Source organism: Rhinolophus ferrumequinum, chromosome 11, assembly GCF_004115265.2.
Source record: "Rhinolophus ferrumequinum isolate MPI-CBG mRhiFer1 chromosome 11, mRhiFer1_v1.p, whole genome shotgun sequence".
NCBI lineage: Eukaryota > Metazoa > Chordata > Mammalia > Chiroptera > Rhinolophidae > Rhinolophus > Rhinolophus ferrumequinum.
This window is the reverse complement of record NC_046294.1, coordinates 80157256-80173667: the sequence shown is the minus strand read 5'-3', so window position 1 is coordinate 80173667 and position 16412 is coordinate 80157256. Positions and strand designations below refer to the sequence as shown.

Here is a 16412-nt window from a genome sequence, read left to right as displayed (position 1 = left end):
CCTCATTTAGGGTGGCAGTAACTGGGCCAACTTTGGATTTTTAGACCAGAAATCACAGTCAAGAGGTAATATTTGATAGAGAATTTGAAACTATCGCTGCCAGTTATCTTGAGGAGGTCATGAATCCTGTTAGCCTATTCCTGGGATGCAGGATAAACCATAGTGGTTGAGTACAGACTCTAGAAATCAAATCTAGATTTGAATGAGGGCTCTGTCACTTATTGTATGACCCTGAGCAATTTATTTAATCTATGTAAGCCTCAGTTTACCATCTATAAAATAGGAATAATAATATCACTTTCCTCCTAGGGTTTTGGAGAGGTTAAATAATGTCTTTAAAAGTGTAAGCACTTTTCCTAGTTCTTGTCCAATGCTAAGTGTTCAATAAATGTGAAGTATTTTTCATATTCTTCAGAAACTCATGAGAAATTCGGGTTTTCAGCTGTTCCTGTATTTTAATAACATTATATATATATATGTGTGGGGGCCATATACATATATATACAAAGTAATATGTGTATATATATATATATATATTAACTTGCCAGGGCCATGTCATGACATGAGCTCATGTGTAAGACTTTCTCTTTGACTTAAGAATCGGCGGAACGCTATGCACAAGAAGTCTAGGACGTAGTTTTCTTTACCTCTCTAGGAAAATTTAAAATTGGGATCAGGGTCATTTGAGCATTTGGCATCTCTACAGTTTCTTATATGTAGAAACCATTGGGCATTAATAATTTATTACAGTAAGAGCAGTCCTTTGATTGGTCTGAAAGTTTCCTATGGTATATTCTAATGCAAAGTGAAGACCTAGGGCTATTTTGAAGGATATACTGTGGCTTGATAGGGAGACTGTCTTTTTAGTGTGGATAACAAGGTACTTGGTTTTGATTAAGTCTTTATCATGATCTAGTAGCTAAATAACAGGCTTTTGCTGCCTGTATAAAATATAATCCTCACCATAGCACTTGTTTTATTTCCTTTAATCATTTCCAATACCATTATTAAATTCTCTCAAATGATAAAATTCTGTCTTTTTTGTGTGTGTCCTTGTTTTTCAGATCTTCCAAGCTGCTGCGGGCATTTTATGTCCCCTTCTTGTCAGATCAGTATATAGTGTATGCAAACTATACCATCCTCAAGCCCCGGAAAGCAAAGCAAATCAGGAAGAAGAGTGGAGGTTAGCAACATGCCTGTGGCCCCAAAGGACTACCATGCTGTTAACTAGTGATTCCACTGACAGGACTCCCTCCAAGTCATCTCATGTAACGTGTGTAATAAAGGCCATCCGCCACAAATACGGGAACCTGGCTGCTTTGGGCCGGGCAGAGTCCACCACAGTCACGTCTCGCCTGTGTCTCTGTTCTGCATGTAACGTTTGTGTGGCTAGGCAGTGCAGGTAGATATAGCGCTCCACTTCTCATTGTTTTTCTTCTGTTCAATTATTTAGTAGACCGGAGAAGAGCAGAACCAACTCACAAGAAGAACTGAAAGTCCCTGAACTGGATGGCTGTGTTAGGCTGTTCTCCACACTCTGGCCTGGCATCCGAGAACTAGCAAGCCTCTCTTGGGCCATATGGGCTTCTCACCAAAGCTGTGTGGCAGCTCTTAGCAGACCTTCTTGTTCAAATCCTAGTACTGAAAATGAGCACAGCCCAGTTGCCACCCGACATGTCCTTTTCACCTCCAGCAAGACTAAGTTTCTCTGAAAGTACTTCACAGGACTAGGACCCTGTCCTGGAGATATCTCAGGAAAAAGGCAACTATTTGATGAAGTGTGACCTAATTTCGTTATAAAGGATGCCTCTTATTTTATTCCCTTTACAACAAACTAAATATATGTATTCTATTGCATTCAAGACTTCCCTGTGTAAAGATATCAACAGACCAGACTATAGTTATATAGGACATATTTGGAGAAATTTAATTCTACCAGTTGGTACATTTGGATAATATCACATCTTTAAGTAATGTATTCTGAGGCCATTTCTGAGGAAATTGAGAATTTCCCTTTTTAAAACAACCCTTGTGAAAAAGACCAATGTATATTTACAGCACCTGTTTTTGAGTCTATGTGTTACAAAGCACATCCTGCATGGGGCAATTCTTGTCAAATAGGCAATTATAAGGACCTCATTGAAGCGTAATAAGTATATGCTATTACCTTTATATACGGTATTTCATAGTTTACAAAGCACTTGCGCATTATCTCATTTGATCCTCAGTCACAACATGAGGTAGACAAAGCAAGTAGTTTTATCCCCTTTTTACAGAAACTGAGACTGCAGGGGGAGGTAAAGTGACTTGCCCAAGGTCACACAGCAAGTAAGTAATAACACTAGGCCTAGAACCTAGGTTGCCTAACTTCTCATCTATTGCTCTTCATTTCTCACTTGACTATGAAACCATACTTGAAAGAATGATGAGATTGGCCAGAGACCTGACTGATAATGTAACTTTCTATTTTAAGGAAGAACTTTATCTGTATTTCTTTGAGTTCTTTGGACCCTCTAGTCTGTCTGTTGGTTGGGCCATCACAGCAGGCTCTGTGGTTACAGCCTGGCTGGTGGCAGGGAAGCAGCGCTCACGTTTAGAAGTCATGCTCCTTTGTAAGCCACACAGGATCCAGTATCAGTTCCACTTCTGTAGTCAATCTGGGGTCACATTACAGGTGCCTTATTTCCCTAAGGGTAATTGTGTCTAGTATCTGCAAATAGATTGAATCTATTTTACAGTTTCCATATTTTTTCAAAGAGAAGGGCTTTTCAGTAGGAACTGATCCCACGAGAGGAGAGAAGTGATAAGGGAAGAAATGGCTAGTCACCATATAAAAAGCCTCTCTTTTAGGAGCCCCTCTAAAGGAATATATGGGATGCGGTTGAAGCACTGGAGAGGAATAGGTCTCGACAGTGTAGAATGATAACTGGAGAGTGAAGCAAAATGGGTCCCACTACTGCACATTTCTTCTGACTACGGGAGAGAGAATTTTCAGTGAAATAACTTGCCATCCCTGCATTAATGGTGTGCGGTCCTTCCCAGTTGCTAAAGCCCTGTACTTTTTGCAGAGGTAAATAGGAGAGTTCAGTAACGGAGATCCATGATGAGTGGCTTTTTTCTAACCAAAGGGGTGCAGTGCTGATTTATTTTATCATCTTGCATGTAAAAAAAAAAGTTTTCTGAGCAAGAACTTAACGGTAATATAGCACAAAAAAGGTCATGACTGAAGCAGGGATTCCGTGGGAATATCAGTTCGTATCCCTTTTAAAACCTGATTTTGGGTTTCTCTGTTCTATATATATCTTTAGTGACAGCACAATAAATTGCTCAACACTGTGCCAAATACTATAGGTAAGGGATGGAAAAATGAATGGTTTTGTTATGACGGTGTTTTTCATGTGATATTATATAAACTCATTTAAAAATCACCATCTCAGCAATTCAGGGAGGTTAGCTTTCCCTGGGAAGTTTCAAAACATCTGGTCAGAGTAACTAACATTTCTCCTCCAGAGAATCAATGTTCAGCATGAACTGACTGCCCAGGTACTTTCTTTCATAGATTGTTGAGTATCAAGAGATGAAGAACTACAGATTGTTTATAACAACCTTTGACTGTGGAGCTGAGGGAGGGAGTAGGTATACTTGGCAATACCAGGACTCTCTCATCTCTAGATCTTAAGCAGCCTTATCTGAACCCCAGATTAACGACACTGAGTCCCATTACTAAACCAGACTGTGTAGTGGGCATCTGTTATCACAGTTTACCTGTCACCTACAAGTTTTTCATCTGATAAGAAAGACTCATCATTTTAATCTCTTGGGATAATCACAGAGAATTGAGGCCCATACTCTTTTATTACTGAATTCAAGTTTAGAAACAGATTGTCTTAAATCAAGGTGGTTCTTTATGCCAACCATTTATTTGGGTCATTTTTCCTAGCTTGGAGTTCTGGGAAAGAACCTTGAAAATCCCACATGATTCTGCAGCATTAGATCTGGAAGTGACCATTTGGGCAGAGCACCAATGGCAGTCCTTTATTGTGTTTTGAATTTCATGGGATTTATTGAAATAAGACCTTGCTGTGATTGTATCGTCTTCTGGCCAGTGTCAGGCAGCTCTGCTTTTAATTTGGTTAATTTTATTTTCTCTGAAGAGGCAAAAGAGGCACAGTTTAATCTTTGTCTCCACAGGCATATTAAAGCTCATGTGTTAATTCATTCTTACGCTCCTACATTAAATTAAATGCCTTGGGTAAATGGATAAACGGACATGTGTTGAGTTTTAATTTTTTGCAAGGGAACATCAGACATCCGTATGGTATTGTATTTCACAGGCTCTCTGGTGTTTCAGTAAATCTAAATGAAGGTTGCCTTCAATTTTTCCAATATATATAACCATGTGATTCATGCTGCAAATGAAATCAGGAAGCAGTAAAGCGCTGAAGCAAGAGTATTGTCCAATTCACTTGTCTTCCTGATCCTTGTGCTTTATTTCACATGTCAATGTTTACATTCATACTTGTATTTTCTGTGAAAGAAAAAAATTAAATAAATCTTGGCAGTTTGATTTTCCTTTTCTTAAGGTGATATTTTCTCTCTCTTTGGTGGAGTTTGGAAACTAAAGGAGCTCAACTGCTTCCATCTACCCCACTCCCACCCTTGTGTATGAACCTGCCTTCTACAAGCCAAGTAGCTCAGACTATTTATTCTCAAAAGTTTAGGAAGAAACCCAGTGAGGATTAGTTTTATTCTGTGGAAAAACCAAGTACAGCAGGAATTACTCAGTGTGTCAATGTTGTACATAAAAGAGAGAGTTTCTGGGTTCATCTTACGGTTTTGGATTAAGAATCTCCATCATGTGAGAGAGTAAAGAAATATAGAAATGTGGATCTGTAATATCTAACATTTAGGTAATTTCTCCCTTTGTTGGGAGCAAGGAAACTTTTCTTTGTGAATGAATTCCGAATATCATTCTTACACCTTGCACCTTATAGCCAACACCTTGTAGTAGCCATCTGGTTTTATACCATTGGTTGTCAGTTTTCTTCCCATAGGACTCAAAATGCCCATGAAACTTAGTTTGATTTCTTTCTCCCAAGTTATTTTAGAGAAGGATGCTTTATGAATATAATTGTTTTTCCCTATCTAGAAGGTCATACTTCCCTCTCTTACTTTTACTTAGAGGGCTAGCTTGAGTCTCCCTCTCTCGTAAGAAGTCTCTAGACTTATACCCCTGTGGTTACTTCTTTCCTTAACCCTCTTGAGTACCTAGTGTCTTTACTAAAGGCACAGAACCTAACATGCAACCCTTGTAAATCTGCCTCTCAAAAGGACTGCTCGCACATCTGGGGGCAAAGACTATGTCACACTTCTGTATATTCCCAGGGCTCGACATAGTTCCCCGAGCATAGTGGGCTGTACCTGTTTATTGACAATGAAAGAGAAAAGTAAAAAGAAACCTGCAACTAATATACAGCTATAGTTTTCAGTTTGGCAGAGTTCTAGGCCACAGAAAATATAGCAAGTTCATAAGTCCTCTAAAACTCAAAAGAGTGATTTGCAAGATGTGAATGAGGTTCCATAGTGTGTATATTTCAGGAGTTCTGAAGTACACAGGTTTTCACATGAAGGCAGAATCCTCAGAGTACCTTCTAAAAAGAGAGAGGGGGTACCTTCATTGAAGTTTTCTATTATTACTTGATTTTGGAGGGTCAGACTTAGCCCAGGAGATCTTCTAAATGAATGTGGGGCAGAAAGCCTGTCCTCCAGGAGTGAGGAGGTGCTCTGTTCCTACCAACTACATGCCCTGCTAGGAAAAGGAAATCCAATCGCAAGATGACTTCGTAGTGATGTATTCTACAGTAATACATAGCAAGTAGCAAGTGACTTAAAACTAAAAGCTGTTTTGGCTCCTTCAGCTACGGAGTTCAACATACGGGGTTCAACATAGCCCTCAAACTGAAACAAATTGTAACCAACAGATTTGATCAATGAAATGAGGGAAATTCAGATAAGGGATATGAGATTACAGAATTGCAGTGACACAGATAAACCGGGAACTCCTATTGTAGCTTCTTAGAATAAATTCTTGTGATTAAATTAAGAATTGGGTTAAACAGCATTTTACCTGACTAGGAGCATTTTTTAAAAAATTTGAATCTTAAGGTATCTTCATAAAACACTTCAAGGTGGTAGGATTTTTTTATTTTTTATTTTGCTTCTAGTTTCTGGGCTGCTTGTTCTGTCTTTACATGCCTAGAGTTAAAAGTATAAACCAGGTGACTCTCCATGGTTCTAACAGCCAAAAGATTGTGTGAGTTGAAACGAACTTCTGGCAAGCGTATTTTGCAGACTTACAACCATGGATTCCAGCCATTACCTGCCTTACGAAAGTTCTTTTTCATTTGCCTTGCACAACCAGTATTTGGCAACTGGTGCCATTCGCCTATACTCTGCCAATTTTTACTTCAGAGTCCTAGGTTGCCCAATGAGAAGGGTATGCTTTTTGGTTTATTTTGCAACCTGCATCAGCAGTGTTGTACTCAATGTTGGAGAAAATGTGACCTGTACAGCAGTGATTCTCAACTAGAGCTGCATGAGAGAATCATCTGGGGACCCTTTAAAAACTTGCCACTGTTTGACCCACCCCCACCCCCCAGGAATTCTGAGTTAACGGCCGGAAATGGTCCTAGGCATCATTATTTTTTAAAAATGCCTTAGGTGATTTTTCTAATATCAAATGCTATTGGTATTAGAGACTGGAAGGCAAATAACCACACCAAAGATCAAAGATAGGTAGGCAAAATGTTTGATGTCCTTTTCCAGTTACAACACTTGGCTACCCAGGCCTCCATCTAGGCCTCTTCCCCTCCCCAAACCCTTTACCTTTTCCAGCCTATCAAACCTTCCCTGGCCTATCTCCCATTCTCACTGGGCTTTGCTTTCTGGGAAACAATTAACTAATATGGTCCTGAAGTACACTAATGGATGTTAATAATTTACTGTAGTTCTCTTCCCATTGATCTTCTCAACTCAGTATATCTGAATGATAACACATCTGGAAAACGGAATGGCTAATTTTGGCAATTTCCAGACCCATTCAAGTGCCGTTTTATTTATTAGGTGGGAGGAGAAAGTTTGAGCGGGCAGATCCAACCTTCAGGAAGAGTGCCTGGCCTTGGAAGTTCAGACACTATTATGGGCACTGCTTGGCCTACTCAGATAAGGACCTGGGGCTGTCTTGAGCAGGAGAATGAAATATAAAATGTGTGCGGTTGTTAGGTCCTCTTGCTCAGGACATACTGGGGGAGCCTGCTTTGTAGATTTTATATACTTAGCTCTGTTTATTTGAGACAAGTGCAGTGAGGACTTCCCCTTGTTATTCTTCCACTGGTCTGCAGAGCTTCTCTGGAGCTGCTGCTGTCCCCCTCAGACATGAGAGCAAAGGTTAATCTCATTTTGAGAGAAATGACCTGAAATGTGTTCACTCAACCAACAAGAAAACACCATGTTATCATTCAGGAATTGGTCTTGCTTCTTTTTTGTATCCCTGTTAATATGTCTCTTAAGCCTCCCTGGTATTTCCTATAATACGTTCCCATTTTTTTCTTGCCAGTGAGATACTTGTGGAATTGTGTAGAAAAGGAGCTAGTTTTACCGTGCTACTTTCATAAAAGAATCTTGTGAATTTTTTTATCTTATGCCTTTCAGCTTTCCTTGGGCCTTTTTCTTTAATTGTGTTCCCACAGTCTGTTATTACCGGAAATATTCTGAAAAATAGCACCAACGTTTAAATTTGTTGCCATGTTGTTTTGGTTTTGTTTTTGTTTTACTCCCAAACATCACTCTTTCAGAGAATTGCTTGTGGCCTTGTCGGCTGTGCCATCATAGAGTGTCCTGCAGAGGGCAGCCTATTCTCACTATAATTTTCAGCGCTCCTTTTCCGCCAGAAATCTAATTAGTTTCAGTATTTGCTGTTGGGGGTATACTGAAATATCTGAGTTGCATTTCTCTAGACTCTTTATCCCTGCATTGCACTTTTACATTGTCATAATTGCAAAAATTTCCTGGAGAAAGCCATGCCCATGATTTATGGGGGATGATGGATCATCCAATCACATTGATTCCCTGGTTGGTAAATCATCCAGGTCAATTCTCACTTAATTTCAGTTCCATTTGACATGGCATTGATGCTATTCATAGGCATAAAAGATACGTGTTTGGTGGAGAGAGGGAAGCAGCTACTTTTAGGTGTAATTACCTGCCATTTGTCCACTTTCAAGGTTCCAGACATGAGCAAACCATGTCATACACACAGTCTTAACTTTGTCTCTGCTAACTTATTGATACCGTCAAAGCAACCCAAACGATATATGACTGTCCAGGGTTCTCCCCTCTGCCAGAAGCCAACATATCTGCTAGTAATAGCATTTATCAGGGACTGAGCTCTATAAAGTAAAATGCCTTGGAATACCTTTGATTGTTCATCATGCTGAGGTCAGTCATAGGGTGAAAAGCAAACGTTTGCAGAAGGAAGTAGAATTTGCATTTAAAAGTGTAGGGTATCCACATAGGCAGATTTAGGCCTTAAGGAAAAGACAAGGTCAGCTCTTTGATATAGAAGGAGATTCCCTTCTTTATGTGTGTAACATCTGATAGATACCCTCCTTTGAACTCTGTCTTAGGGGAATGTATTGGGATTTGGGTTTTTTGTTGCTATTTTGAGGTGTTTTTCTGTTTGTTTTTTATACCCTCTAGATTGTTGTATTTCCTCTGTGGAGAAATAATATGAATAATAGCTAACATTTTTTAAGCTTTTACTATCTGTTATAAATGTTTTAAGTAACATTTTTTCCTCACAAAATCCAACAACCATATGAGGTAGGTAACTATTAAACTATCCTCTTTTTAAAGATGAGGAAACTGATGCTCAGAGATATTAAATGTCTTGCTCAAGATTATCTAGGTAGAAAGTTGCATACCTGGAATTTAAACTCAAGTGGGCTGTCTGACTCCAGACCTTCTCTCTTTTTTTTTTTTAATTATTTTTTTAATTTATTGGGGTGACAATTGTTAGTAAAATTACATAGATTTCAGGTGTACAATTCTGTATCACATCATCTATAAATTACATTATGTGTTCACCACCCAAAGTCAGTTCTCCTTCCATCACCATATATTTGATCCCCCTTACCCTCATCTCCCACCCCCCAACCCCCTGACCCTCTGGTAACCACTAAATTACGTTCCCCAGGTTAATTTTCAAACCCCGTGGCCATCTTGTGGTTACTGATTGTTTTCTAATCCCCTCACCTTCCCCCTTACCCCCACCCCCCCACCCATGTAGCAACCCTCAGTTTTTCCTCTTTGTCTCCAAAACTGTTTCTGATTAGTTCATTCACTTATTCTTTTCTTTAGATTCCGCATATAAGTGAGATCATATGGTACTTATCTTTCTCTGTCTGACTTATTTCTCTTAACATAATGTTCTCTAGGTCCATCCATGTTGTTGCAAATGGTAAGATTTCTTTCTTCTTTATGGCTGCGTAATACTCCATTGTATAAATGTACCACAGTTTCCAGACCTTCTCTCTTAACCATGACCTTATACTCCCTATTTCATGACCTCTTTGACATACACAGCGCTTGACCTTTTTTGGATATTATGTTGAAGTATCTGGAATGATCAGATGGGCAGAGATAAGAATAGGATCTAGTTGAAGTTGTTTCACTTTTTTTAACCACATTCTTAATCTGCTTCCAGTAATCACAGCCTAAGGTTATCCTTCTAAAACAGAGTACACAGATTCAGTCTTTGTAGGGGCTTTTCTAGACTACGGGGGGCACCCAGCTAATTTTAATCACAGATCCGAAACGGAGCTGATTTCCTGAAGTCCTAGAAGTTAGTGGAAATTCCAGTTTCTGATTACAGTCCCAGCTGAATTTCTGTTGAGATGTGAGGGGCGTGTCCAGGGGGCCTTGGCACTGGTTTTTTCTTGCTCCTATGTCCTTTTTCCTAACAGTTCTGCTGGACAGATCACAAAAGGAAGTGGTAAAGAATACCATCCTCAGGGAAATACCACAGGGAAAACCTTTCAGGGGACAAGGAATATTTTAAGTAATCCCTGCCTTTGCTAAATCAAACCTCTGTCTAGTTGGAGTCTGGGGACAGTGTGCCCAGATGCTGAAAGCTACTACTTACGTTGGCAGTCTAGTATAAGACATGTTGATAAGGACTTTCAAAAATAAAAGAAGGAAATCTGAACACTATGCCATGGACAAAGCAGGACTAGACAGGGAATAGCTGGCAGGAGGGGGCTATTATCCACATCTATGGATGCCATGAGGAAGACCAGCCAGGGGGAGGCAGTGTCCAATCTACGGTATGATAACCAGGAGCCAAAAGGTTGTTTGAATATGTAACAATTTTCATGGTTCAGCATTCAAAAAGCCTATGTGCAATGCAGTATCCTAGACTGGGTCCTGAAACAGAAAAGATTTTGGTGGAAAAATGGGTGAAATTTGAGGAAAATCTAGAGTTTAGTAAATAGTAAAAAAGCAAATGAGCAAAAGGACAAATGGATATATTGTACACGGAAAAATCTCCCTTCCATTTCTGTTCCCCAGGTATCCAGTTACTTTTCCGTAATCAACCACTGTAATTAGTCATATGTGTCCTTCTAGAGATTCTTTTAATGCCTATACAAGCACATCTGTATGCATTCTGTTTTACAAAAATGGCAAGATACAGTGCGCTGGCACTTGCTTTTTTAAAAATCTGAAGATATTTTAACAGGAACAATCTATTATTTCCAAACATTTTCAGCTTAAATTACACCCCACAATTTCAATAACAGTGTGTGACTTACTTTTCATTTAACACTGGAAGAAAGGGTTTTTGTTGAGGTGTGTATAGCATCTGGCAGGATCACCAGGGTTCTGACCTAAACATTTTAGAGCCCATGATGGATGTCAAAGGCCGGCTTTTGAGAAAGGTTGCCATGGCTGTGTGATCTCCAGGTTTGTTGTAGTTTGAATCTACCCTTGTGGTTAGAAGAAGGACTAATTCTGTTCTTGGGGCATCAGGGGCCTGCACACCTTGAGCATAGATCTCCAGAGGTTTTCTGTTTGGTGTTTGGGTTGGGCATCAAATTCAGTGAGCCCTTGGTAATCAATAACATAACTTCTAATATTTGCATAGTGCTTTCTGTTTGCAAAGAACTTTACCTTATGGATCTTATTAATCACAACAACCCCGAGAGAGAAGTAAGGTAAGATTTGCCCCTATTTTACCGATGAAAAAAATCTTCTGGAAGGCTTGCAGTTGGGTCTTCTAACTCTAAATCACATTCTCTTTTCATCCTTTCACACTGGTTCTCTTTGTTGCCAAAGCTCAATTCACTGGAATGTTTTCTTACCTGTTTCTACTTCCTCGGTAGATAATAACTATTAATGGCACATATTTGAGGGCTTACTCTTGTCAGGCACTAATCTAAGCATTATATATGAATGATTTAATCTTACCATGTCCATAAAGTATGCTTTAAAACCCCCGATGTATGGATGCAGAAACCAAGATTCAGAAGGTTATTTGCTCAAAGTCACACAACTTGTCATTGGTAGAGCTGATGTGTCAATCTAGGTCTTCCTGACTCCAGGGTATATTCTCTTAACCATTGTATATGCTGCCCTGCATCAGAACTGACTGTCCCATTTCTTCGATTTGCTCCGAGAATTCAAGGAAAGTTTTGCTCTGGAAATCCAATACTTTTCTTATATATAATGATAAACTGTGGCATGGACATAGAGGATGAAGCAAAGAGTAGTAATAATTCCTGATTATGAGTTCATAGCTTCTTCTGATTTATTGTGTAACTCCAGGTAAAGTCTCTTTCTCTTTGTCAAGTATTCCCAGTATAAAAATGGGATTAAAATTTGGTCACAAAGTAGAGACGAGAAAGAAACGAAGATATTGAAGTGAAGTTGAAGAGAGAATATTTGAGTCCCATGGAATGGAGACATTCTTTGTGTAAATAGAAATGTAAAATATCATTAATGCTATGGTGATAATCACTACTTTTTAATGAATTCAATTCAAACCTGAGAATCAGTTTACCAGGGTTGTCTTGCTAAATGAAGATAGTTGGGAAATGCCAGCATGTGTCTCAGATTTTCTGTGCATGAACTGGATGACCCACCACTGCCTTGATGGCCTTTTCAATGGGATGACACTTCTGAGTCTACCCTGCGATAATCACCTACATACTGTTTTCTCTCATGCATAGTGAGAAAGAGGCGAGCTTAGTAAATGTGAGGCAAGAGACCGGAGAGCACAATGATGTCATTCAGACTTGCTCAGGACTGACCCTTTTCTGTTATGGCACTGAGAGTGGTTACAAGCACAAGAGTTGATGGCTATTGATCCCATCTGCCTGTGCTGCACCTGACAGAAACTGGGCAAGTCTAACCCTGACTTCCCTTGATTCACTGAGTGAGGGAGCTGTACGTGGGTGTCAGAAGTCAGTGTTTTTGTGCTGAGAATGTCGTATTTTTTCCCGAGGGTTGCCTTACATCCACAACCTAATCTCAGCTGTTGCCTCTGGCGCTCCTTGGTCATTAATTTCTTGTGGTGTGTGTGGGACGTGGACAGGAGACTACAGGGAGCAGTAGAGAGGAGGGGAGAGGAGGGAAGGAGGATATGGAAACAGCTCAGTGCCACAGTAATTGTAGTGCTTAGCTGATTATCTAGCAAAGGAGGGATCATTTTACTCTGGCAAAAACCACAGCCAATAGGGACAGAATTGCTTATTGATAAGCAGTTATGCCTGTCATTTGCTTTTGCTGGATAGAAGTGGTCTCCAAAGATTCTTTTCAGACTCTACCTGAGTAGGTGCTTTTTTGTTGACATGGAAATTATTTTTGCAGACGAGCTTTTTAAATCAATGACCTTTGAACATCAGTGTACATTAGAATCACCAGGGGTCCATGGTAAAATGTCTCAACCCATTCTCAGTAAATCTGATTCACTAGGTCTGGGATGGGGGCCAGGAATCTGCATTTTTACACAAGCATCTTAGGTGATTCAGATAGTCAGTGGACCACACTCCCCAAAGACTGTCTTGTTCCAGTTTCCATTTGGCCCAGCTTTTGAAATAGCCTCTTTCTGCTGCAATCTGTTTGTTTGAATCACTTTCTTTATGAAAGGATTTATTAGCATCTCCATGTTTACTACCTGTTTCATTCTCGTATTGTCACAGTAACTAGAGAGGGATCCAGAGGTGGTGAGCTCCATTTTACTGGGGGTGAGGGCGTGGGAGGTGGGATTGGGGCACAGGGAGAAGTAGGTCACAATGAGTCAGAGACAGAGGTGGGAACTGAAGTCCAGAATTGATGCCTCTAAAACCAGTCAATTTTCTGGGGCCTATTTTCTCAGCTTGTGATTTCATACTTAATCATAGTTATTCCATAGGTGTCCAATTCATTGTGCTTGGGTAAGCAAAGAATATTTGAGTTTTAAACAAAATTGTTTAACATCAATCACTGTGCTAATTTTTGTTTAGCATATCGAGGCTTGGCTAAGCTAGAGCTAACGTCTAGATGATGATATGTGTGGAACTGATTTAATGTGCTTCTCTCTGCGCTTGCTTCCTTAATCATTTCTGAAGACTTTTTACAAGTATAAGGGAACAGATTTCTGTTCTCCATGCCAATAGGAACCCTCTCTGATCTTGTAACTGGTAAAGTACTAAATCAAAAAGCCCTGTCTCTCAAACTTGAGTAGTATCTGAATCCATTTCTAAAGACAAAAAGTCTTAAAAACTCAGTCAACTTAAAGTTATTTTTATCACAATGTTACTTAAATTTACAAATACAAAGTAGAAATTAATGTTCTTTTATTTATAGTTCTTATACAATTAAAACACCAAAATAGATTTACAAATGAAATAAAAATGAAACCAAAAAACTGATACAATTCATATTACTATTATAGTAATTTAACATGACAAATGATGTGTTTTGCTGAGATCAAATTAGCCCTTGTATTGTGACTATGGTATTGCCCATGAGAGCTCAGCTTCTTTTGAGTTCACTGTGCCACCAAATGACCTACAATATCTCTTTTTTTGCAGTACATTTCTGTTAGAACTACTGTGACATCAGTGAACATCAGTGCAGTCCCCTGATGTCATTTCATTTTGTTCATGAAAACACTATTTTCATTATAAATTTACTTCTGTTCTTTTCTCATTATCCCAGAACAATAAAAGCAGCACTGAAACACACATGCAAATGTAGGTGTTCAAATCGTGTGGCAACACCAGGATATAAAGTGGTCATTCAAATAATACAGAATATGTCTATGCAAATCTAAAAAATATCATCAAGATGAAAACAAGATTAAAACCCCAGAGAATATATCCACAGACCTAATTTGAGAAATACTGTTCAGGTCCATTGGTTCCCACTTTCACAACTATTAATATCAAATGCCCTATCTATTGCGTTTACTTCCAGGTACAAGGTGTTTAAAAAAAGTTTCCTAAATTGCATTTATTAATAATTTTACGTTTTTATTAATCAGACACACAGAATTACCATTTCAGAGCTTGTGATCGCCATATATAGTTATTACTCTAAGCTGCTTATATTCCAAAACAAACAGAAAAGGCAGGATATTCTAGTTAATCTGTGCTGCCCAAACAAGGGTAAATAAAAACTTTCCATTGTTTTGTAAGAAAGAATTCCATACCCTCACCTCCTCCCATTGCTGCCTTTGAGGACTCTTGGATTAGCCACTCCACCCAAATTGGAAGTATTCAAGCTTGTCCTACTTTTGCTTGTTGTACTTTTAGCACGCTAAAGACCTAAAAAATGGGAGGAAAAAAATACAACAGAAGGCACCATTCCAGTCCCAAACTGAAAAGAAACACAAAAACAAGAGAGCAGCATGTTTTTAACAGCTTGCATGCAGAAAGCAGAAAAAATATTGACTGGGGAGTTTGGATAACACTGTTCATTTTCTCTCACCGCCCGCGTTATTTGTCTTACGGAGCAGGAGCCAGATACACAGTTCTGGCGCAAAGGCAGAAGGAAGTGGTGGAGGGGTTTTGTGGAAGCTTGAGGCTAGTGGGTAAATGAGGGCTGGAGATCCAGTGGCTCTGGGCCAGAATGAAGTTAGGGGAGGCGAAAAATCGATTTTTCCTCCTGGCCTTGGGCATCCTCTTTGGTTCGCCCGAGTCCTAAAGAGGTCACAGCACAGATCATTCAGGTACGTAGGTCCCTGACCCTTCCCGACCACCACGAGTAGGATGAGTCCCTGCCCCTGTTTCTTTCGTCTGGGTAAACGACGCGGGGACTTCATTTGCTTTCCCAGCCCACTCTCCTTCTGGAGTTCAGAACTACAGTTTTCGCAGGGGGGGCTGGGAGTAGGTCTCCACCAAACGGAGAGAGACTCGGTTTTCCAACTTCAGCGGAGCCGGAGCGCGGGGCTCAGCTCCGCCTGCCTGGGCGCGGGGCGGGGGCCTGAGCGCGGGGCGGGGGCCTGAGCGCGGGGCGGGGGCCTGAGCGCGGGGCGGGGGCCTGAGCGCGGGGCGGGGGCCTGAGCGCGGGGCGGGGGCCTGAGCGCGGGGCGGGGCCTGAGCGCGGGGCGGGGCCTGAGCGCGGGGCGGGGCCTGGACGCGGGGCGGGGCCTGGACGCGGGGCGGGTGGCGGTGACCCGGCAGAGGAGAAAGAACATGGCGGGCGCGGCGGGGCCCGGCACCGGCCCCGGGGCAGCGGGCGGAGATGGAGACGATTCGCTATACCCGATCGCGGTTTTAATTGATGAGCTCCGCAACGAGGACGTGCAGGTACTGGAATCGGGCCGGAGAGCGGAGGCGGGCCGGGCGGGGCAGAGCGTGTGTTAGAGAATGGGAGGCCGGCGCCCAAGTGGGGGAGGCTCGGGGATTGAAAGATGAAAGAGCTGGCCTCTGAGCAGAAACTTGAGGCGGAGGGTGGGAAAGATCCGTGAGGGGCTCGATCCGGCCGTCCCTTGGACTTCTCCAGTATTCCTCCTCCCGACCCTCTGGGGCGTCGGCGGTTGTGGGAGAACCGGCTTCCCGCCAAAGCACCCCTATCTGGTCGTGCGGTGGGAGTCCTGAGCTGGGCGGGTAGTCCTTGTTGATGAGCGGGCGGCGAGGTGGCTGGAGCAAGCTACAGGGATGCCAAGGGGCCCTTTTAAGTGCCGGTGGATGAATGCCATCCTCTCGCCTTGGAGACTGGCCAGGCTGGTTGGGTAGAAAGAGAGGGATAGCTAATTAACCTAGAAGAGCCCCTGTATCAGCTCTAATGGAACTCTTCTTTGAAAAGGCAGGAGTTGCAGTCAACCGTTTTACCTGCTTCACCGCTGCCAAAGTTCTCTTTGTAAGATTGCC

At 41.2% G+C, this 16412-nt stretch overlaps 2 protein-coding genes across 6 annotated transcripts in view; both read left to right on the top strand.

Moving 5' to 3' along the window:
- Positions 1-4266, top strand: part of ALG9 (ALG9 alpha-1,2-mannosyltransferase) — a 93378-nt gene extending 89112 nt beyond the window's left edge. For both annotated transcript variants that reach the window (XM_033120408.1, XM_033120409.1), the window contains 2 exons: positions 1065-1183; positions 1454-4266. In XM_033120408.1, the coding sequence (XP_032976299.1) occupies positions 1065-1183; positions 1454-1494 (160 nt within the window). In that variant the 3' untranslated portion in view covers positions 1495-4266. The remainder of the gene's footprint in view (positions 1-1064; positions 1184-1453) is intronic.
- Positions 4267-15704: 11438 nt separating this feature from the next.
- Positions 15705-16412, top strand: part of PPP2R1B (protein phosphatase 2 scaffold subunit Abeta) — a 36576-nt gene continuing 35868 nt past the window's right edge. For 3 of the 4 annotated variants that reach the window (XM_033119715.1, XM_033119713.1, XM_033119711.1), the window contains exon 1: positions 15705-15848. In XM_033119715.1, coding sequence (XP_032975606.1) covers positions 15735-15848 — 114 coding nt within the window. In that variant the 5' untranslated portion in view covers positions 15705-15734. Of the gene's footprint in view, positions 15849-16189; positions 16402-16412 lie in introns of those variants that run through there. The other variant, XM_033119712.1, reaches the window with a different exon arrangement.